Source organism: Triturus cristatus, chromosome 1_1 (genome assembly GCF_964204655.1).
Source record: "Triturus cristatus chromosome 1_1, aTriCri1.1, whole genome shotgun sequence".
In the NCBI taxonomy this organism is placed as follows: domain Eukaryota; kingdom Metazoa; phylum Chordata; class Amphibia; order Caudata; family Salamandridae; genus Triturus; species Triturus cristatus.
In genome coordinates this window covers 135,280,302-135,304,970 of record NC_140579.1, presented here as the reverse complement: position 1 = coordinate 135,304,970, position 24,669 = coordinate 135,280,302, and the positions used below count along the sequence as shown (strand labels likewise).

General features: G+C 48.6%; 1 protein-coding gene across 1 annotated transcript in view; it reads left to right on the top strand.

Annotated features, from left to right (window-relative positions):
* LOC146869811 (major histocompatibility complex class I-related protein 1-like) overlaps window positions 1-24,669 on the top strand; it is a 165,142-nt gene that overhangs the window by 118,011 nt on the left and 22,462 nt on the right. The window contains exon 5 of the mRNA XM_085618489.1: window positions 11,649-11,762. Coding sequence (XP_085474615.1) covers window positions 11,649-11,762 — 114 coding nt within the window. The remainder of the gene's footprint in view (window positions 1-11,648; window positions 11,763-24,669) is intronic.

Sequence of the window (24,669 nt, the reverse complement as noted above, 5' to 3'; positions counted from 1 at the left end):
CGAAGAGAACGGGACTGTGTGTATCTTGGCAACCGATCTCTCAAATATATTGGACACGAGCCATACAAGGATCTAAAGGCTAACGTAAGAGCCTTAAATTTGATCCTGTTGGCTACTGGTAACCAATGAAGTGATCGAAGATGCGGAGAGATAGAATGCTTGAATGGAATATGCATTAACAGCCTCGCAGCCGCATTCTGGACCAGTTGCAAGCGTTGAATTAGGTATTTAGGCAGACCCAGGAACAAGCCATTCGCGTAATCCAATCTAGATGTCACTGTCACATGGATTACCGTTTTCCTGCAGTTCACCGGGAGAAGTCGCAGGATTTTGCGAAGATTCCTAAGTTTACCTAGACAGCTTCCCATCAGCTGTTGTGTGTGCGAGACAAACAACAGATTGTTGTCCCAGCGCACTCCCAGGTTTTTTGACGATAGGCTAGGGGAGGGGGCCGGACCCATTGCCCTCGGCCACCAGAGCTCAGAGGGGGGCGGGGTACCTTTACCAAAAAAGAGCACCTCCGTTTTGTCTGCATTAAGTTTTAACTTATTAGTATTCATCCAGCGCGCAACATCCTGAAGACAGCCTTTAAAACTAGACATGGCCGCCGCGGACACCTCTGCATATGGAAACACAAGCTGGGTGTCATCGGCATAAGATACTGCCTTGACCCCCCAGTTAGCAATAAGCGTGAAGAGTGGGGCCAGATAGACATTAAATAGTAATGGGCTGAGCGCCGAGCCCTGAGGTACACTACAGCATAAAGGCTTAGGTGTTGAAGAAACAGTCCCCAGGGCCACCTTCTGGGTTCTCTGGGACAAGTACGACTGTATCCAGTCCAGCGCTTGATCCTGTAAGCCCGCTTCTGCCAATCGCATCATCAGCCTTGCATGGTCGACAGTATCAAACGCTGCCGAAAGATCCAGGAGCACCAGCAAAGCTGAGTCTCCCGAATCTAACGACCATCTTATTGACTCTGCCACCTCGATCAGAGCTGTCTCGGTGCTAAAGCCAGGTCTAAAGCCTGACTGTGTCTCATGCAGAATCTTGTTGTCCTCTATATATTTACTGAGCTGCCGCTGGATAACTTTCTCAAGCATTTTGCCCGGGGCAGCCAGCAAAGAGATAGGACGAAGGTTGCTGAGGTCCGCAGGATCCCCATTGGGTTTTTTCTTTAGAGGGAGGAGGGTCGCATGTTTCCATATATCCGGGAAGACCCCTGAGGAGATGGACGTGTTCCAAATGAGCTGTAAGGACGGGGCCACAAAGTCCGCCATTATGCTCCACAATTTGGGGGGGCAAGGGTCATCCGGCGAACCAGACTTGCAGTGTTCTGAATTCCTTCTTTGACGGTGCTAAAAGGTAGGCAAACCACCGGACTTCCCAAAATTATGGGCAAAGGCCCTCTACAATAGAAATCAATCCTTAGCACACGTTTTCAATTAAATATTGCTGGTAAGTATAGCGTGTTTACACATATAAACATATACACATAACAGAAATTAGTCTTTCTTCTTCTTATTTGTTTTTTTTATTTGTATGCGACTCTCCTTAGTCAGTCTTTAGCAGCCACAAGCCAGCCAACACGTGTTTCGTCGCTTGAAGGGAAAGTAGTCCCGCGACTTTTTCAAGGCTATTTTCAGATTAGAAGTAGCATTTAGTAAGCGGTGATAATTCCGGAGCGCACTCGACTCCGGATACTATCAACAGGCGTCACGCAGACACTTGCACTACAGTGGAATAAGCACTGAGAGAAGATAACAAAATTTTTGATAAGAGTGACGCCGCCACCACGGAAACAATCTGCGGTTTGGAATTATCACCGCTTACTAAATGCTACTTCTAATCTGAAAATAGCCTTGAAAAAGTCGCGGGACTACTTTCCCTTCAAGCGACGAAACACGTGTTGGCTGGCTTGTGGCTGCTAAAGACTGACTAAGGAGAGTCGCATACAAATAAAAAAAACAAATAAGAAGAAGAAAGACTAATTTCTGTTATGTGTATATGTTTATATGTGTAAACACGCTATACTTACCAGCAATATTTAATTGAAAACGTGTGCTAAGGATTGATTTCTACAGCCACAGACACATTTCTGCCCTCCTGCTGCTGAGCCAAGCTCGAGCAGAGGAAGGCATGACAATAGGTATCCTGCCACAAGGATGTGTGACCACCTCCCAGACAGGGCTTAGTGTATTGGGGCTAGGTGGGTACACTCTGCGAGTGCCAGAAGGTCTGCACTGGGGGCACATTTGGTGTCCCTGTGCATAGTCCAGCTCGAAACCAGTTCTGGGAGCTGTTGGCTCCTGCTCTGGCGCAAAACTGGACAAAGGACATGGGTGTAGCCCTCTGTCCTGCCCCTCCCATAGGAGGGGCCCTTGAATCTGTCCAACCCTCTCTTTTGGGTATAAAATGGGTTACCTGGCTACAGGACTTTGGATTTCACCTGCACAAGATTCTACTACAGAAGATACCAAGTACTTCAACTGTCTGCATGACGCTGGACGACCGAAGAATCTCCCTTGGAGTAAAGGAGTTACTCCCCTGCACTAGCAGGCACTTAAGTGCATCCGACCGGCTTGCTGCTCCCGATCTCCTGAGGACTCTGAAGATTTCAGCAACACAGGAGGTGGGTTTCTGAAGGTCCCTGAGGTCGTTCTGCCCTCAGCAATTCTGAGGCCAGTATCCCTCGTGGGGACTGCATGACCCGAACCGCTGTGCACCGCGTACACTTGCCATTGCATATGCTTGTTGGCGATTCCCGAGTTTGTGCATTGGTTCCGTGTAATCCTGACCCCGAGGAGTATTTGCACCAAAGGACTCCGGCCTCCTCGTACAGAGTGTTCCATGGGCTGGTACTTTGCAAACTTACTTGTGGTCTCCTCGCGACTCCTGGTCCGTTGGCCTGTGGGTCCCGGCGAGGGACCCCTTGGTTGTTCTTGGACTTCCCTGGTTGCTCAAGACATGCCCTATCTCCCCGTTGCTTGGAGAGTCCCCTGGACCTTACTGGCCCACACCGTAACCTGTTTGTCCTTCCTGCATGGGTTGCATTTGCCAAGGCTTGTTGGTGCTCCAGCCGGACGCCAACCCTTCAGCACTCGACATCCTTCGTGGGATAAGCTCCTGGTTGTCCTAGACGTCTCCGGGTCCTCGTGGCTGAAGAGTCAATCATCCCCTCATCGCACCTGAAAAACCCGACATCGGTGGGGCATTCAACTACCGAGCCCCTGGTCACTCTGGAGTGACCCAGACTATGTCCCCTCTGCTTCAGGTTCCCTCCATCTATAATCCAGGCTTGGATTCCACCTGACACTTTTCACCTTCACGGCAGCAGTACTTCTTCCCAGCACTCCATTGAAAACGACTGAGGTTTCCGACACCACTTGACCCCTATGCACCCGGCTCCTCTGCGATAGGTAATTCGGGTACTACGGTATCCACGGTTGGGTTGGCTCTAGAACCTCTTATGTTCTAAAGGGTTTGCTTGAAGTCCTCCTAGAAGTGTCCTTAAACTGTAACTTTACAACCGCGACTTTCCCATAGAGTTGTACGGAGCACGCGGTCCTGTTTCCGCACTGCACCCGTCCTCCGTGGGCTCCCTGTGTCACTACCTTAGGTGGTTCCTTGGGGCCGCAGCGACTCTTATTGCACTAGGCACTGTCGCTAGTCAAGTCCTTATTGTTATACCACTATTTTAGTATATGGTCCGGTCTTCCTCTGGAGCCCACTGTGTATTGTGCTACTTACAACTGTTCTATTGATATCGTATTGTGTGCTTTGTGTGCTATCCTCAAGTAGAGGATAGTAGAGACTGTTATATTAATAAATACATATTTTTATATAACTACTGTGTGGTTCTCCTTTCATTTAGTCATTCAGGAGGTGATATTCTGGTAAAACAAGCTGCTTTAAATTCCTTCAAGATGTAGCCTGAAGGCTGCTCTCCACAGCTACCATTAGGATAGCTATCTAAAGGTTATCTTTAACCTTGACATCATAAGGGTTGTTTGGACTGGTGCACAGTGCCCACTTTAATTAGTGGTCAGCATATACCAGGCCAACTTCTCTCAGTGGAGATGGAGTAAGGTATTTGGGGTTTAGATTAACGCACACAAGCACGGCATACCTGGACGATAACATAGGAAAGAGTGTGGAAGGCATTAAAAAATTGGTTGCCTTCTGGAAGGAGCTCCCACTGTCTCTAATGGGTAGAATAGCATTGACAAAATTGGTCATTCTACCGCAATGTCTATATACCCTACAACATTCCATATATAGAGTCCCACATAAGTATTTTTCTCAACTTGAAAGCTTGATAGTGGAATTGATGTGGGGACAAAAAACGGAAGAGGATAAAGTTGATCACCTTGCAGAGGGGGTGGGGACAGAGGGGTCTGAAGGTCCCGCAATTAGAATTCTACTACATGGCCGCACAACTGCAACACGCGGTGTAATGGTTCAATGAACACGAGAAGTGGCTACTGGCAGGCACGTATGAAGGGATTCCCCTCCCGGAGCTTTTCATGCTGGGATCCAGAGTACATGAATCGTTTCCATATATAATAAGACATGTTGCTTCGGTTTGGGAACCAGCGGTACAGAAGGTGGTCAAGAGAGTGCCCTACGCCCCAGAGACACCATTATGGGTAATAAAACCCTTCAAACTTCCACGCGATGGGAGACTTGTACATCGCTGAGCGGTTCATGACGAGAGAGGAAGCAGAGAATACATTTCGACTAGGCAGGGAGCAGTTCCTGAAATATGTGAAGATTTATGCGGTAGCCAGGGAACTGTGGCCGACATTCCCGCAGGAGCTGCCGGTTACAACAGTACTGCGGATGATAACTACTTTGGCAGGGGGACGAAGACTGTTCCCACATATATACAGGGTCAAACAGATAAGCTCCAAAACAAGGTTCAAATTAACACAATATAATATAATACATACAGGCATATTAAACTCCCTAAGTGCTCCATAAAATATACCCAGAACATGCAGACTGTTGTCCCAGATGTAGGCACTCAGATGCACACTTCGTTCATATGGTATGGGACTGTCCCGAATTGGCATACTATTGGAGGAAGTGATAGACAACCTGCAGACTGTCAAGGGATGGACAATACCACCAACTATCAAAGGGGTGGTGCTGGGGCTTCTTCATGCACTAAAAACTAAAAATCTCACTAGGAAATTCATTCAACTGGGTTTAGTATTAACAAAAAGAAGAATAGCAACCCGATGGTTGAGTCCAGTTCCCCCCACGGTTGAGAGGTGGGCCATGGATATATGGGAGTGGGCCACCGCAGAATTAGTTTGACTGAAAAAAGTCAGAAGGGACGACAAACTTGAAGAAGATGCGAGTGCCTGGTATTTAATGATAACAGATATAACCAAGGGTAACGACCCCCCGGGGGGGGAGTGGGGGGAGACCCATTGCAGTTCACTCAGGAAAGAAGTGGCACATTGGCGACGCACGAGGTCTCTCCTGTATCAGATAACAGCTTAGAAGGGTGAGGTATACAATAAGAAGTTAGCTGTCTAGTTCCCGGGAACGCACAGCATCCCATAACCTGTTGGGGGGAGGGGGGATAAGTTAAAAGTTATTGTTATTCACAGTTGAAAATATGACGGTGATGTATGCAATTGATTTAAAAAATGGAAGAAAGAAGAGAATTACCTTATAGCTTATGATAAGTGAAATTGTATCTCTGTTGAATGGAAGTAAGAATTCTGTAAATTGATGTGACACACCTGTATGAAGATGTACTGTTATTACACAAATGCCAATAAAAACATAAAAATAAAAAAGGAGTGAAATCCCTCAGGCGCTGGCGTATTGCCACTGCTGCTGCCTCCCCTTTTATGTTTGTTAATATAATAGTTGATACCTGGGCAAAATTTCCTAACAATTTCATCCCTAGGTTCAGAGCAGGTTCTGCTCCATACTAATTTGTGTATGTGTCGTAATACATCTGGTATCACTGCTATTAAAGGGATACCATGATTTCTGGTATATATGGCAGCAAAAACTGTACCCCAAGAGGTACAATCCTCTATCTGGGGAGCTATCCCCATTGGCAAGCAGATTGTTAGCATTTTGTGTTTTTCTTGAAGGCTCGTGTGTGGAAACACTGCCTCTAACTGTGTTATTTTTTGAGCTATCCAGAATGGTATTTGTTCACGTTTAGTGGGCATTTTACCCATAACTACGTGTATTGTTTGTGGTGTTTTTTAGTTGTAGATCCCTGAATTTGTTCTGCTGCTGTAGCCCTTTCTGGCTGAAGTGTGAGTCAATTGTGTCAATGGCTGGATGCGATGTGTAAGCCGCTAGGACTGGCCAAGTTGCTCCATCTCTTCCGAGCGGACCGAGTCTCACTTTTTCTCTTGTGTGTGGGAGGGCGCGTTTAAACCACTTTATGTGCTCCTGGTAGGTGAGCGGAACTTCAATGTCCTCATATGGACAGTATTCGTCTAGTGGTTCATCTGCAGAGTAAGAATGAAATGTTAGTGAGTGTGCATCTGCTTGTGGGAATTTATCCCATAAATAGAATACCTCTGTTCTGAATGATGTGTGCCTCAATCACGAATGTTACTGTTCCACCCCTAGCTGTAACTCCATAGTCTGCTAGTTTCAAAGTAAGGACAGTCCTAACATTTTCTGAAATGTTAATTTCACCTTCTAGTTCTTCCTCAATTCCTGTACCCGCACGTAGTGCTGAGGCAGTGTAGTCTTCTTCAGTCATTGTTGAAAAGGTTTCAAGGAAACTGAGATATAGATTTTATGCACAGTAGGGATATGTGTGAACTTCAAGCTTGATAAACCTACAGCCAATACGTAGGATATGCCTATTCAGCTATGGCGGATTGTTCTCACTCCAGACGTCTCTGAAGAAATGTGAGTAGGGGTCTCTGAGAATAGCACGACTACTCATATTTGACAGTTAAATAAGTACCAAACCAACGTTGGCGGCGCCATGTCGTGTAGTTCCTATAAACCTATATAGAATCTGTGCATTTCGACAACTTACACGGCGGGATTGGTGTCCAAACTGATTCCAGACACCCCCACCGGGTATGTTAGCCCGTATACCAGCTATCTCACAGTGCCTCTGTAAACTCCTCTTTCCAAGGAGGGAATAGTTCTTGGCAACTATCAAACATGACAACTCTGTCCCATCAGGGATCATGGAAACAGTGTAATACTTTTCGTTCAGTCACTCGTGCTCACTTTGTCTCAGAGAAATACACAGAATAAACGGTGGGGACGTTTTCAAAAAGTATTTTTTGAACCTGCGTTAATTTAGCGTAAAATAGGTGTGCTGAAACAACCATAAGACAGAAGCAGTTTTAAATGATTATAATCACTAACAGGGTAAAAGGATGGTAGATTCCTACCATAGTGCTAAAACCATGAATACAGGCAGGATGAAAATACATGACAGTAATAAATGCGTACTCCTACAATGCAACTCAACTAGATGTACGTAAGTGTACCTAGCATGTATGTAGGTTTAAAGCTAAGAATCCCTCTAGGATAAAGTCTGCCCCATTACTTGAAGTGTGAGACTGTGGGACCCTCGTCTTGGTCTCGAGATGGCCAGCCCATGAGGGATGTCAGACTACTGCAAGCTGGAGTGTCTGTGTGCAGGAACCTCAGCGTCTCGCATCAGTGTGTCAGCATGGAAGTCCTTCCTCTCCTCTCTACCTCAGCAAAGATATGGTGTTTATATACCCGAAGTAGTACCCACAGGGATCTACCTTGCTGTGTCATGTCGTACTAGGATAACGGAAGGAATTACCCTTATAAATAGTTATTATGCAGGAGATGGTAGTCCTGCTGTGATTCCAAGAATCCTCATGCATAATGAATGAGGCTAGTTTTCAGGGAAAACCGCATGTCCTGTACGCAGTACCGTAACTAGGTAAAAGGTCAGTCCCAAGAATCGTTATGTAGTGTCATGGCAGGGGAAATGTAGGTGAAACGTTCTGTTATTACCTGAACCTATATCGGGGTACCTATATGGAGCACAACAGCATTTCAAATACTTACTATTTCCAGTGAGATTTTTTGCCTCTCACATGTAATGGCAGTGCCCTAATGAAGCCTTCATAGCGCTAAGCTTACTCTGGCCTGTGGTGAGATAGCAGTGCCCTGAAGAAGGCTGCAAAGCGCTAAACTTACAGTGGGCTGTGGTGAGATAGCAGTGCCCTCTGAGAGGGTAAATAACATTGCATATATTATATGCTCAGGTGTATAGCAGCGCCTTTAGGAAGGCTACAAAATGCAGAGTATACTTTGGGCAGAGTTATAGTAGCGGACCTTGTAGGAAGCTGGCTCTGTATATACTATACCAAAATGAGGTATAGTGTGCAGAGAGTCCAGTGAATCCCAAGAGGCTTTACAGAGGCTAAAGTAGATAATACTAATTCTCTCTTTCATGGTTGTGTGGGCGACCAGTTAGGCTTATTAGAAGGCAGTGCTAAGCATTTGTTGCACACACACAGGCAATAAATGATACACAACTCAATGACTAAATCCAAGACCAATTGATTATAAAAATAATTATTTTAGTATATTTATTTTATAGAACCAAAGAAAAATCTTGTTTTTTATGGTAATGAATCAACACCAGGCAAGGGTCAAGTAAGTAACAAATCTGCACCTCCAGTGGTACAGGGGCGGCTGGGTGCAGGGTTCACATTCGGAATCTGGAGCCAATGTTATCCAGTGGAAAAAGGGGTTAATCGAAGAGGTGCTGATTACAGGTAAGTAGCACGGTTTGGTAACCCAGTCTCTGGGGGTTAAGGTGAGCACAGGGGGGCAGCACCAAACGTACACCCTTAACAGCAAAGGGGAGACCGGGTGCAGAATGCCAACAAAGCATCCGGCGCCCAATGCAAATCAATGGGAAACCTCAGTTTTTTACAAAGCCTGCAGACTCAGGCCAGAAGGCCGGACGAGGAAAACCTACAGATGCACAGGTAAGTTGGGATGTTCTGGAGCACTGGGACACCATCATTCGATCTCCCCAGGGCCGACAGGCTCTGGGTGCAGGGGTATTCTTTTTCGTCGGGAACAGCTTACCAGTGCAGGTTGGGGGTGTGGGGGGGGGGGGGGTCATTGTGCAGAGGCTGCAGGCATCGATGTGGAGTCTGACTGGGATCAACCGACGATGGGCTCTGTCTCAGAATAGCTGGGGAACTTTTGCAGGACCGGTGGGCCACTTAGACTCAGGATGTGGGCGTTGAGTGCAGAGGTGGGTCCAGCAGATGGTTGCTCAAGGCAGAGCTTCTCGGTCTCTAAAGTTGGTTTCTTCTGGACAGGTCCACAGTTCATGGGAGATTTGGAGTTTATATGGCAGACAGGCAGTCCTCTCAGGTTTATGGAGGTTGCTGGTCTGCAGGACGAGTCGTGGAAGCTTGCAAAGTTTGGAATTCACAGACAGGCTGGCAGGGCTGGGACCAGGACAGTAGCTGGAGTTACTTGGCATGCAAGGGTCGACTCCTCTTTGTCCTTTTCTTCATAGGTCATCAGGGAATCTGAGGATTAAGATTATGGGGTGCCACTAAATACTCAATTTAGGGGTGTTACAGGGATTAGAAAGTAGACACCAATGAGCTACTTACATTTAGGCTTACTACACCCTTTGTATGTCCACTCTGTTTGGGGAGGGGACACATCCCTAACCCTATTGGCTAGTCTCCTCCAACCCAATATGGAGGATTCTGGAGAGAGGGGATCACCTCAGCTCCGGGCACCTAAGAGGTGGTCCTGGCTGAGAGTGGACACTTCTCCTCTGCTTAATATTTTTCCTGCCTGCCCTACTGCCAAAAGTGGGGCTTGGTCAGGGGGGTGGACAAGTCCACTAGCTGGAGAGGCCCTGGTCAGAATACCAAAGGACGGGAAGCCTTTAAGGATCACTGCCGTTCCAAGCTGTTCCTGCTTGGGGTTAGGTGTGAAGCACCTCTACCCAGAGCAGGCTTTGTTTCTGAAAAGGCTCCCTCCACAGAGGGTCAGAAACATGTCTAGAGGTAGCAGGCTGGTGGGAACCAGTCCGGCACACACTAGCGAGTTGGTAAGTTTCCAGGGGGCACCTCTGAGGTGTCCTCTGGATGCATTTCTTAATACATCCAACACTGGCATCAGTGTGAGTTTATTAAGCTGAGATGTTTGGTACCAAGCATCTTGGAATTCAGTGAAGCCATCATGGAGCTTGTAGTGATAAGCTTGCAGCCCATGTACTCAGTATGGCTTCACTGTGCACTTAAAATATCTAAGAATGGACTTAGACACTATGGGGCATATCTGCTCATGCAGTTATGATGCCGTTATGCCCTCACATGAGGTATAGTGCAGCCTGCCTTAGGGCTATTAGGCCTGCTGTTGGGGTGACTTACCTACGCCTTGCTGGTAGGCCTGGCACACAGGGATATGTGCCAGGTTGACTCTTCACTTGTATCTGCACCAAAACACGCAGGCTGCAGGGGCAGTATGCCTGTGTTTGGTGAGGGGTCTCATAGGGTGGCACCATACATGCATACATGCTGCAGCCCTCAGAGACCTTCTCTGGTCACAATGCCCTTGGTACCACGTGTACCTTTTACAAGGGACTTATATGTGAGCAAGAGGTGTGCCAATTGTGGATACAATGGTACAGTTTTGGGAAAGGACAGAGGCACTGGGAACTTGATTGGCAGGAAGCCAGTGCACACTCAGTCAAAGATGCATCAGAATCAGGCAAAACGTGGGGGTAACAATGCCAAAAAGGGTACATTCCAACAGGGATTTCATAGGGTATAGAACACTGAGTGCACTGCAACAAGCAAGTTTGGAAAGTGCTATGTAAACCATGGCCTGTGGTATGATAGCAGTGCCCAGGTATTCTGTGGAATGTGTTGTGATAGTGCTTTGAGCCCTATCCCAGGGTATTTCTGAGTATTATCTCTGCTTTAGTAATTACAGTGACCTGAGAGGAGTGCAAAACACTTTATACTCGGGCTGTGGTGTGATGGCAGTGCTGTGGCCTGTGTTATTATAGTGCTTTGTGACCCATCTCAAGGCACTGGGGGCTCAGGTCTGATAGGGTACAGTGCCCAGTTCAGTGCTGTGTGGAAAGATAGAAAGTGCAGAATAAAGCACGGCCAGTGGTGTTTTTACAGTATCCTGAGACAAGCTACAAAGTGCTGCACGTACCATGAGCTGTGGGGTGATCGTGCTCTGTGGCCTCTCTCAGGGCACTGCTGTGTATAATGTGGGCTCTGGTGACAGCAGCGTCCTCAGAGGATAAAGTGAGGAGTAAACCATGTGGTTTGATACTAGTGCCGCCTGGAAGGCTGCAAAGCAGTGAGTATATCGTGGACTATGGTGTAATACTACTGCTACTCAGAAGGCTACAGCTTCCTACAAAGCAGTGAGTATATCATGGACTGTGGTGTGACAGGAGTGCAGTGGGGAAGAGTTACAGAGTATACTTGGGGCTGTAGCAGGATCAGGCCTCTGTTCCCAGGCTAGAGTACAGCTCTCTCTGACCATTTACTCACAGAGATCTTCGTACCTGGCAGCCTTTAGTGATAACACATCCTGAATCTGATGTTTGAAGTGATTTCTGCCCAGTAACTCTGCTCCTGTCCATCTCTCTCCCACAGAAGAGAAATCTCCTCCAATGGGGGTAATTATCGGAGGCGTCATTGGAGCCCTCGTGGGTGTTGGACTGCTCGCTGCTGTCGCTTGGGGTGTCTATTCGAGGATTATCACATCAGGTAAGTGGATTCATTTTGATATTGTTAGAGGGAGGTACCATCACTTCCTGAATCATGTGTTGGCATGCAGGTGAATACCATCTGTCACTTGCAGCAGGGGTGGGGACACATCCATGCTTGGAGACCTCTCTGCTTTACATTGAGGTGGGTGGAGCAGGTATTTCCCAGTTGATGCGTTGCTGATGCAGGGTCACTGACTGCATTATTTCCCTACTCAGTTTCCAACACCCAGTGCATGCACGAATCTTAAAGTTGCCCAGGATTGTAACAATCTGGTGACTGGCTGGTCTTGGCCAATGCAGACTGGCGGCCATGTTGAGACAACCCATGCCTTCCTGGACCAGATCCCAGTAAGATTTGAGGCTCTCCAGGACACTGTGGAAGTCTGCAAAGCACAGAGTGTACTGTGGGCTGTACTCTGATAGCAGTGTCACCAGAAAGGGTACAAAGCGCAGAGTATACTTTGCACTGTTGTCTGAGAGCAGCGCCATGAGATACACAATATCTGAGCAGTGGCGGTAGCAGTGGTGAAGAGAGGGAATAAGGTACTGTGCGCTTTGGGCAGTGGTGTGATAGCAGTGCATTTCAAGGGTACAAGGCACAAAGTATAATGGACTGTGGTATGTCAGTCTCTTGAGAGAGGCTACCAAGCACTGAGTATACAGTGGAATGTAGATGTTGTGCATCTGAAAGAAACACGTTAGTTAGATTCCTCACCTTAGAATATCCCCAGGCGTCAGACTGGATCCGGAAGATTTTTCGTCAGCAATACCCCTTGCGTGTCGCTAGGCGTCGTCTGCGGCTCCGCGTCCGTCGTCGGCGTCGTGCGCCGGGATGACGTCGTCGGAGTACTTAGACGCCGCCCTCGCGCGCTGACGTCAGTTCTTCTTTTTTCCGCGCCAGTAAGCGCAGATCCGGGAGAGCTACCCCTTTAGTCAATTTTTGACTAACTTTTTGATCCTTTTTGATCCTGTCATATCGACACCGGTGCCGGTAGGATGCCTGGGTTTAAAGCCTGTACGGACTGTAGCCGATTGATGTCGGTGACGGACCATCATCGCCGGTGCCTGTACTGTTTGGGCCTCGACCACGACGCGGAGTCGTGCTCGGACTGTAAGGCCCTGACCTCGAAGGCTAGACGGGAGCGGTCCCGTAAGCTCCTCGAGATTCGCCACTCGGCTCCGCGCGCCTCTCGATCCCGGTCCAGGAGGAGGTCCAAGGATCGGTCGCGGAGCCGCAGCCGACTTCACCATCGGTCGTCGGGATCAAAGTCTTCGGGTAAGTCGAAGCATTCCAAGAAGTCCAAGAGGCGACATCGCTCTTCGGACTCCCCTCGCCGGTCGCGCGACTCGGTTGAGGGTCAGGGTGGTTCCACCCCCGCAGCTCCGTCGGAGCCGCAGGCGCCGCGTCCGTCCCCATACCCTCCGGTCCCTCGGACTAACGCGACGCCGGCGGAAGTCAGTGCCTTCCTCTCGGCCATGAGGAACCTGGCTCCGCCGTCGGCGCCCGCTGGTGCGCCTTCGGGCCCTGCGGACCCGACTGGGCTGCCTTGCCAGCCGACGGCTCCGGCCCCGGCGCCGTTGACGGCTCCGGCCTCGACGCCGCAAGCGCCCGAGGGACCCGTTCTCGAGTCCCCGTCGACGCCGGTCGACCTCGTCACGCCTCCTCCACCGGCGTCGACTCCGGTTCCACCGCCGACGTCGACCCCGATCGACGTCGTGCCCCAGGTCAGTCCCGCTCCGGGCCCGGCGCCGGTCCGGCGTCGATGGACGCCGAGATCGGCGCCGCTAGAGACACATTTTGTCTACCGCCCGGCTCCGTTACTTTCTCCTCTACACCAGGAGTCGGATGATGGGGACTACTGGGAGGGATCCGAGGATCCTATGGCCCATCAGGCCCAACTGTCCCAGGACTGGGCAGATGAACTGGGGGAGGCCAGTGGTCTGGATACCTCGCCAGATACTGGATTCATCTCTCCTCCGACTGTGGCTTCGGAGGAGGGTGCTGCTTTCTCCGTGGTGCTGCGCAAGGCGGCCGCAGCCCTTGGGCTCGAGCTACCTGCCGTGGCTGTGAGGACGAACGTCCTCACTGAGGTGCTTCAGTCTGCAGCAAGCTCCACTGAGCCTCTGCTGCCATTCAATGAGGCCCTCACTGACGTTCTACAGGGCACCTGGTCCAAGCCCTCCACAGTTCCTCCTGTGGACAGGAACGTTGCCAGGCACCACCGCCCTGCTCCGGGCGACCCCAGTTTTCTGTCCCAACACCCTACCCCTGAGAGCCTGGTTATCCAGGCCTCCACCTCCCAATCCTCTTTCCCGACCGCCCCGCCGGACCGGGATTCCAAGAGACTGGAGCAGTTTGGCAAGAAACTGTTCTCTTCCCTTAGTTTGGGCCTGCGGTCTTTGAACACCGCTTGTCTCTTGGACCGTTATTCCCACTCTCTGTGGGATGCGGTGGAGGACGCGCTGCCCCTGTGTCCGGAGGAGGTCCAGACACGTCTTACCCAGGCTCTGGCCGATGGGAGGGATTCAGCGCGACATGCCATACGTTGTGGGCTTGACACCACGGACTCGCTGGGTAGGGCCATTTCTACCACTGTGGCGCTTCGACGTCACGCCTGGCTGAGGTCCACGTCGTTTTCCGGCGATGTCCAGAGCACTCTCATGGACATGCCGTTTGATGGCACTCGCCTGTTTGGCGAGAAGGCGGACAGTGCGCTGACCCGCTTTAAGGACTCCCGGGCTACGGCCAAGTCCTTGGGCCTCTCGGCCCCGCGGTCGCAATCTTCAGTCTTTCGCCCCTTTCGTGGCCAAGGAAGGGGTGCCTCCTCACGTGCGCCTAGCCACCAGCCGCAGAACCAACCTGCGCGCGGTCGCGGACGTGGTTTCCGCCGAGGCGGATCTGGAGGACGACGAGGTCAGCCCACATCCACCCCGGCAGCATCCGCCTCAAAGCCTTCCTAGTCCGAGCTTTCAGGCCCATTCCACGCCAGTGGGCGGCAGAGTTCGCCATCACCTGCTCCACTGGCGGTCCATCTTATCGGACAGGTGGGTGCTGCAAATCGTCCGAAGGGGCTACTCCCTCCCCTTCGAGACGACCCCTCCAGCCATGCCACCGCAGCACCACCGTATCTCGGGGGATCATTTGCATCTTCTCCACGAGGAGGTTTCCGCCCTCTTGGCCAAGGGGGCCGTCGAGCGCGTTCCGAGCCCAGAAGTAGGTCGTGGTTGTTATTCCCACTACTTTCTGGTTCCCAAGAAGGGCAAGGGGGGCCTACGTCCTATCTTGGACCTCCGGAACGTCAATGCCTTCCTCCGGAAGGAACGGTTCAAAATGTTGACTTTGGCTCAGGTTCTAGCTGCCCTAGACCCCGGAGACTGGATGGTAGCATTGGACTTGCAGGACGCCTATTTCCACATCCCCGTCCTGCCGGCCCACCGGCGTTACCTGCGGTTCACGGTGGGCCAAGAGCACTTTCAGTTTACCGTGCTCCCCTTCGGCCTCGCCAGTGCCCCTCGGGTGTTCACGAAAGTGATGGCGGTGGTCGCAGCTCATCTGCGCAGATCAGGGGTTCCAGTCTTCCCCTATCTCGACGACTGGTTGTTGAAGGCGGGCTCGCCCCAGGCAGTCGTCTCCCAACTCCAGACTACGGCGGATCTCCTGCATTTGCTGGGGTTTTCCATCAACGTGCCGAAGTCACACCTGAGTCCCTCTCAGAAGCTCCTCTTCATCGGAGCGGTTCTCGATTCGGCGCAGTTCCGGGTCTATCCGCCGGAACAGCGGGTCCGGGATATACAGGCCCTGATTCCCATCTTTCGGCCTCTATCCTGGGTTTCGGTCAGGCTAGTGTTGCGGCTTCTGGGGTTGATGGCCTCCTGCATCCTACTAGTGCATCACGCCAGGCGGCGCATGCGGGCTCTGCAGTGGGACCTGAAGTTTCAGTGGGCCCAGCATCACGGCAACCTGTCCGACCATGTCTTGATCTCGGAGGGCACTGCACAGCAGTTGCAGTGGTGGCTCACGGACCGCGATTGGGTCATGGGCAGGAGCCTCTCCCTTCCCCAACCGGAGCATGTCGTAGTGACGGATGCGTCCCTCCTGGGATGGGGTGGCCATATGGGATAGGCGGAGATCAGAGGTCTCTGGTCTCCGGCGGAGTCTCGTCTCCACATCAACCTGTTGGAGTTGAGAGCGATCCGACTTGCACTGAAAGCCTTCCTTCCCTCTGTCAGGGGCAGTGTCGTGCAGGTGTTCACGGACAACACCACCGCCATGTGGTATTGCAACAAACAGGGCGGGGTGGGGTCGTGGACCCTTTGTCAGGAGGCTCTGCGCCTCTGGACGTGGCTGGAACACCAGGGCGTCACCCTAGTGGTTCAACATCTGGCGGGCTCTCTGAACGTCAGAGCGGACGAACTCAGCCGCCGGTGCATGTTGGATCACGAATGGCGTCTGAACTCCGAAGTGGCGCAAGGTCTCTTTCAGCAGTGGGGAGAGCCTTGGTTAGATCTATTCGCCACCGAAGAGAACGCGCAATGTCAGCAGTTCTGCGCGTTGGAATTTCCAAGGCGGCACTCGCTCGGCGACGCTTTTCGTCACGAGTGGAGTTGCGGTCTGTTGTACGCCTTTCCGCCTATACAACTTCTGCCCAGAGTGCTGAAGAAGATCAGGCACGACCGGGCCCAAGTCATCTTGGTGGCTCCGGATTGGGCACGAAGATACTGGTATCCCGAGCTACTCAGTATGTTGACCGATCCCCCGATACGTCTGCCCCTTCGGGAGGATCTTCTGTCACAGCAGCAGGGGACGGTCCTCCACCCGAACCTGTCCAGCCTCCACCTCCATGCGTGGAGATTGAGCGGCGGCAGTTGATGCCATTTGACTTGCCTCCTGAAGTCTGTGATATCATTCTGGCAGCCAGGCGTCCCTCCACAAAGACGGTATATGCCTGCCGGTGGAACAAATTTGTGGCATGGTGCACAGCAAAGGCTGTGGATCCCCTTTCCGCCCCTCTTTCTGAGGTTCTCCTCTTTCTTCTTTCTCTGGCCCGGCAGGGCTCTGCCCTGGGCACCCTGAAAGGTTATCTTGCTGCCATCTCCGCCTTCTTGCGGCTTCCTGATCAGCCTTCTCTTTTCAAGTCCCCTGTGGTTACACGCTTTCTAAAAGGCATTACTCACACGTTCCCTCCTGTCCCTTTTGTAATGCCTCAGTGGGACTTGAATCTGGTCTTGACATTCCTGATGTGCGCTCCCTTCGAGCCTCTTCACAATTGTCCTCTTCGTCTTCTGACTCTTAAGACTGCTTTTCTGGTAGCCATCACCTCGGCTAGACGGGTGAGTGAGCTCCAGGCTTTATCTTCAAAGCCTCCTTTTCTGTCTGTTCATCCGGACAAGGTTGTCCTTCGGCCTCGTCCCTCCTTTCTTCCGAAAGTGGTGACTCCATTTCATCTTGGGCAGTCTGTCACCTTGCCCACCTTCTTTCCGCCTCCGCATCCTTCCAAAGAGGAAGAGAGGCTCCACCGTCTGGACCCAAAACGTGCGCTCTCCTTTTATTTGGACCGCACAAAGCAGTTCCGGGTGGACGACCAACTTTTCGTTGGATACGTGGGTGCTAAGAAGGGGAAAGCTGTGCACAAACGGACCATCTCTCGGTGGGTCGTTCTGTGCATCAAAATTTGTTACTCTTTGGCAAAAAAGGACCCTCCTGTTGGGCTGCGCGCCCATTCTACTCGGGCCACAGCGGCTACTACTGCCTTGGGACGGGGAGTCCCTTTGCAGGACATCTGTCAGGCGGTGACGTGGGCTTCACTACACACGTTTGCCAGGCATTATTGCCTTGACAGCCAAGTCCGGAGGGATGGCTTCTTTGGCCGTTCTGTCCTCCAGGACTTTCTGGTGTGATCTTGGTTCGCAGACCCACCACCGGGGATGGTATTGCTTGGGTATCTATTCTAAGGTGAGGAATCTAACTAACGTGTTTCTTTCAGATGAACAAGTTACTTACCTTCGGTAACGATGTATCTGTAAGAAACATTAGTTAGTTAGATTACTCACCGACCCACCCATGGCTCTGTTAACTGTCCCTTAACTGTGTCCCTGTCCTGCCCTGTTCGTCGGAGGAGTCAGTTTAGGGAGGGTGAGGAAGAATTCTGGAGTAATGCATGGAGAAAGTACTTCATTACTGCCCTTCTAGAGGCACACTGAAAGGAGATGGAATGAGGCTGGGTTGTGATTCCCATTTCCGTGAGTGACCCATGCCTCGCTGCTTGTCCGAGAGTTCCCTGATTAAATAGCGATGTAAAAAATATAGATAACAAAAATATCGATGTAAAAATATCCAATACAAAAATATCAACTCCCTATACTTAAACAGGTAAGTACAATAATATTGATACACAAATATCGAAGTAAAAAACATAAATGTTAAAAATATCAACTTAATAAATATTTATAACTTAAATAAAATATATTAAATGATATTAATATTTTTAACAAAATACATTACATTTACTAAATAGTTTAACTAAAAAAAACAAATAAACTTGATTAAAAAAAATGTAAACACACACAAATGTGTACATATATATATATTTACTTAAATACACTTTATTAACTATTATCTTGATTTAATTTATTAACTTTTTAAATTATATAAAAATAAAATATATACGTATATCAATAATTTAAAATAAAATAAAACATTCTATAATTAACACATTAAACTATTAAAAGAAATATAAAACATACATTTTGCAACACAAGAAATACAACAGTAGAGAAAATGTTGGATAGCTGAGGGGTAAAAATTACTATTCCCACTCCAGTGAGTGCAAAAGCAGGGTAAGTGATGGATAGCGGAGGGGTAAAAATTACTATTCCCACTCCAGTGAGTGCAAAAGCAGGGAAAGTGTTGGATAGCGGAGGGGTAAAAATTACTATTCCCACTCCAGTGAATGCAAAAGCAGGGAAAGTGCTGGATAGCCGAGGGGTAAAAATTATTATTCCCACTCCAGTGAGTGCAAAAGCAGGGAAAGTGTTGGATAGCGGAGGGGTACAAATTACTATTCCTACTCCAGTGAGTGCAAAAGCAGGGAAAGTGTTGGATAGCGGAGGGGTAAAAATTACTATTCACACTCCAGTGAGTGCAACAGTAGGGAAATTGTGCTGGATAACACAGCAATAAAAAAAAATCAACATTTTTATTAAATTTTATTTCTATTATTAACATAATTAATATTAAAATTTAAAAGTATTATTATTAAAAAAGATAATACACATTCATTAATTACACATTTATTAACACTATAATATCCACAACACACAGCAAAAATTAATTACACCAATTACAATTAATAATTACTAATTAATTAATGCAAATTAATTAACAAATAATTAATAATTCTTCAATAAAAAAGTAAATTACTTCCCACCCTTCCCGCCATTTACACCTATAAACACCACAACACAAAGCTAAAATTAATTAAACAATTCCCATAATTAATTAATTTAAATTAATTAACAACTAATTATCAAACAATTATTAATAAACTAATTAAAACATTTAACCCTTTAATATCACAATTATACAATTATGAATACATTTAAATTATTGAATACATTTCATATAATTTAAATTACTTCCCACCCTAATCCCCTATAAACCCACAACCCGCTATGGAACTAAAAACGCAAAATTCAATTTAAGAAAAAATATTAGCTACTATAAATAATAAATAAAATCTATATAATTAAATTACTTCCCACCCTATTCCTCTATGAACCCACAACCTGCTACGGAACTAAAAACACAAAATTCAATTTTAAAAACAAATATCAACTAATAAAATTTTAACAAATATAATAAAAATCCAAACAATTCTCATACAAAATACTAAAACACATAACATTAGTAATAAATCGATATTTTTTACAACTGTATTTTTGTAAACGATTTGTAACACTTCGATATTTTTGCAATCGATATTACTTACCTAACAATCGATATTCTTGTCCACGATATTTTTACTATCGATATTGCTGACTCACGATATTTTAACCTCGATATTAATGTAGATCGATATTTCTACACCGATATGCCAGCTCTGTACCTTCGCCGAGTGACTGGATATGATGTTTTACAGCAGGCATGGTCAGCTGTACCTCTTCTACTCCAGTCCCTCTGTAGATGGGCTCCGGGATCTACTCTGTTCTTCTCCCACACAATTTACCTCAAAAAACACAGCGATGAAGAACCAGATCAGCATGAGCTAGATGTCTCATCTAGCTCATGCTGATCTGGTTCTTCATCGCTGGCCTACGATGTTTGTGCCTACACTCTGTGGGTATTTGTGACTCTACTGAGGTGCTTCAAGAGATGTCGCTCATGCTTATCCGGTGCTTCATCATTGACCTTCACTGTCTGAGATTGCAGCGCCTGGGGCCTTTGTAACTCTACGAGAGGCTTCAAGAAATGCAGCTCCTGCTTATCCCGTTCTTCATCGCTGACCCACAGTGTCTGTGCCTGGGGCCTTTGTGACTCTACTGAGAGGCTTCAAGAGATGCAACTCCTGCTGATCCAGTTCTTCATCGCTGACCTTCACTGTCTGTGCCTGGGGCCTTTGTGACTCTACTGAGAGGCGTCAAGAGATGCAGCTCCTGCTCATCCAGTTCTTCTTTGCTGACCTGCAGTGTCTGCGCCTGAGGCCTTTGTGACTCCACTGAGAGGCTTCAAGAGATGCAGCTCCTGCTGATCCAGTTCTTCATCGCTGTTCTGCTCTGTCTGCTCCTGGGGCTTTTGTGACTCTACTGAGAGGTTTCAAGAGATGCAGCTCCTGCTGATCCAGTTCTTTATCACTGACCCGAAGTGTCCGCGCCTGCAGTGTCTGCACCTGCAGTGTTTGGGGCCTTTGTGATTCTACTGAGAGGCGTCAAGAGATGCAGCTCCTGCTGATCCCGTTCTTCATCACTGATCCGCACTGTCTGTTCCTGGGGCCTTTGTGACTCTACTTAGAGGCTTCAAGAGATGCAGTCCTGCTGATCCAGTTCTTCATCACTTACCTGCAGTGTCTGCACCTGCAGCGTCTGGGGCCTTTGGGACTCTACTGAGAGGCTTCAAGAGATGCAGCGCCTGCTGGTCCAGTTCTTCAACCCTGACCCGCAGTGTCTGTGGCCTTTGTGACTCGTATGAGAGGCTTCAACACATGAAGCTCCTGCTGATCCAGTTCTTCATCGCTGGCCCCCACTGTTTGCGACTGCAGCACCTGGGGCCTTTGTGACTCTACTGAGTGGCTTCAAGAAATGCAGCTCCTGCTGTTCCATTTCTTCATCGCTGACCCGCATTGTCTGTGCATGGGGCCTCTGTGACTCTACTGAGAGGCTTCAAGAGATTCAGCTCCTGCTGATCCAGTTCTTCATCGCTGACCCCCACTGTTTGCGCCTGGGGCCTGTGGGACTCTACTAAGAGGTTTCAAGAGATGCAGCTCCTGCTGATCCAGTTCTTTATCACTGACCCGAAGTGTCCGCGCCTGCAGTGTCTGCACCTGCAGTGTTTGGGGCCTTTGTGATTCTACTGAGAGGCGTCAAGAGATGCAGCTCCTGCTGATCCCGTTCTTCATTGCTGATCCGCACTGTCTGTTCCTGGGGCCTTTGTGACTCTACTTAGAGGCTTCAAGAGATGCAGTCCTGCTGATCCAGTTCTTCATCACTTACCTGCAGTGTCTGCACCTGCAGCGTCTGGGGCCTTTGGGACTCTACTGAGAGGCTTCAAGAGATGCAGCGCCTGCTAGTCCAGTTCTTCAACGCTGACCCGCAGTGTCTGTGCCTGAGGCCTTTTTGACTCCACTGAGCGGCTTCAAGAAATGCAACTCCTGCTGATATAGTTCTTCATCACTGACCTGCAGTATCTGCGCCTGCAGCACCTAGGGCCTTTGTGACTCTACTGAGAGGCCTGAAGTGATGCAGCTGGTGATGATCCAGTTATTCATCACTGACCCGCAGTGTCTTCGCCTGGGGCCTGTGTGATTCTACTGAGAGGCTTCAAGAGATGCAGCTCCTGCTGATCCAGTTCTTCATCACTGACCTGCAGTGTCTGTGGCCTTTGTGACTCGTATGAGAGGCTTCAAGAAATACAACTCCTGCTGATCCAGTTGTTCATCGCTGACCTGCACCTTCTGTGCCTGCAGCACCTGAGGTGTTTGTGACTCTTAGGTGGAGGTCTGTGCTGTAGCTTCAGCAGTAACATGTTTTAGAAAAACAAACAGAGACACAATGAAGTGTCTGATTATTGGTCATCCTGCAGCCTTCTGATGAGCGCTCTGCAGAATGATGTGTTCAAGAACAGCAGGTTGTGCTATATGGTGGTCTCTTAAAGAAGGCCTGGGGACACAAGGCATTTATAGTTGTCTCTTGATGGGGATTGATAAAACTGGTTTAGTTGTAACTCAAAAAAAGGTGTGATTTAGACCGCTCATCTGCAGTGCATGACTAAATCTACCAAATGCCTCGATTGCAGTCCACAAAAGTTAGTCGTAAGAGGGAATCCATTGAGGGTTAAATGATCAGATTTGAGGTTTGCACAGGTTTGAGTCCAGGAAGGTCTTTGATGTTCACCACATCTCTCGCAGTGCTTAGTAAGCACCTACATGCACAGCGGGGTGTGCACACAGGTATGTTGCAAAGAAAAGTCAGAACATGGTCTGTTTTTCAGATTCGGCATGCCCCAGGAAGCCAATCAGAGTTAACGTCCTCCCCTCTCAACTAGTCATTCAGGAGCCCTCTCACTACTTGGCCATGTTGACATTCCTGACAAAAAACACATATCTCTCTAGGTCCTTTGGCAGCATACATGTCTGTGGAGGGCATGAATCATCCTATGTTCTCTCCAAGCCCTTTGAATGTTGGGTTGTCCTACCTCTTTAAATACTTGTGCATTTTTTAGCTTCCTCCTGAATAGACTTACATTTTATTTTTCTATCATTGAACTTTCCAATCTTCACACCCCCTGAGTGACCCCATTTCTTAGCAGAGTGCAAGCTCTGGTTAACTAGGGATACACCCTCAATGCAACATAGCGAGATTTAACAGTTGGTGTTTATAGGGAATTATTTTTACTGACCCAATTGTGCTTTGCTTATCACTGCTTATTGCATAGCCTTGTGTGACTAGTGGCATTTTTGAAGTGTGATTGGCATATGTTACTCATGTGACTTCCTTAGTGCTGTACTGATTGCGTCCTGTGCAAGGACACTAGCACTGGAGCAGCAGATGATGGTTCTGCTCCGTGTTGTCTTTCTGGATGTCTCAGCTTTCTTGTACCTTTCCTCCTTCAAATTCTGTATCCAATCCTGGATAGTTTAAGGAATGCACATTGGCAGCCTTCAGTGTCTGAACTGCTTCATTGGCATCACAGCGCTTGCAAAAGCAGTTGGCGTGCCTCCCCAGCTTTGATCTGCACTCATTAGATGCCCTTGAAGCTCTAGTCTACATTCACTGGACGCCTCCGACGCTCTGTTACCTATTCGGTGCATGCCACTACTATCTGGTTCTGCCCTGGAGTGGAGAGGAGCTGTCTGACTCTGGAGCGGAGAGGAGCTCTCTGACACCGAAGCAGAGAGGAGCTGGCTGATGTTGGACCAGAGAGGTGCTGCCTGACACTGAAGGGCTTAAACTAGGTCAGTTTATAGATCTATCTGGAGTATGACTCAAGGAACTGGTGTCTTCAGAAACCTGACCACGAATCAACATAAGACATTTCCTGCTCCTCATGGAGGGGTGCGTTTGGACCATTGAAGGGCTGTAAATGATGGGTGGTGAGCCTGCTGTTTTCCTTGATGTCACAGCTGACTAAACCTGGCAGTTTAGATCCATCATGAGCAGTGCAGATGTCCACACTTCCTTGGACCCACTAGCAACCATGCAGAGGGTTGGTGTTCCAGTCAGCTGCAGATCAGGGGAAAGGGGAATGGGACAAAAGAGAGAAACAGAGACACCAGATATCTTCACCTCGCCTGATCTTCCTGCCAGTTTCAAGCTATCTGCAATAGGAGAATACTCTTTTAAATAATCGCTGAGGTTGCTGACAACTCTGTGATTCCCTGAAGGACAGGAATAATCTTGAGCAACACTACACAGAATAACTTTAGTCTCTTTAACTACCTCCAACAGATCGGAAGATAATCTGTGATCTGAATAATCCTGAAATTCACATAGTTTTTAATCTGTAATTTAAAACAAATGTTTTTCATCTGATGTGTTTCACTGCTGACCAAAGCAATCAATTCCCCACCCTAAGATTCCACCAAAACGTCCAGGAAGGAGCCTTACTCTATTTTAATAAGCACCCAGGGACGCACCATTACAACTAGCAGCGAATCCAGAGTGGCAACGACTGACCTCTTAGGAAACTATTGAGACTGGTGCCGTCAGCACTGTCTTGCAGACGCTCGGACTGAATCGATCCCCAGTGCCATGGTGTCCGAACCACTACAGCTATCCCTGTGCTTTTGGAACATCAGCGGTTTCCAGCAGAAATTACAGTCCCCTAATGTAACCGCTTTCCTAAATGGTTACGAAATCATAGCCCTGCAGGAAACATGGGCTGAGCTGACCGATAACAGGCTACATTGAGCACAGGAAAACATCCATCAGAGAGCACAAGTATGGCAGATCAAAGGGTGGTCTGTCTATATACACCTAGGTAAAACTGCAAGGGAATATAGTTTCATTAACATTTCAGGAGAGCTGGCTGCAAGGAATCAAAACTGACAACTGGAGATCATTGTGCTCCCTTCTGCTGATTAATGTCTATATTAATCCAGATGCAAGGGAGAAGGGTCAAAACTCAATGGTTCATAGTGATTCTGTTCAACTTAATCTGGAATTATCTACTAGCAGACTGTATGATAATTGGG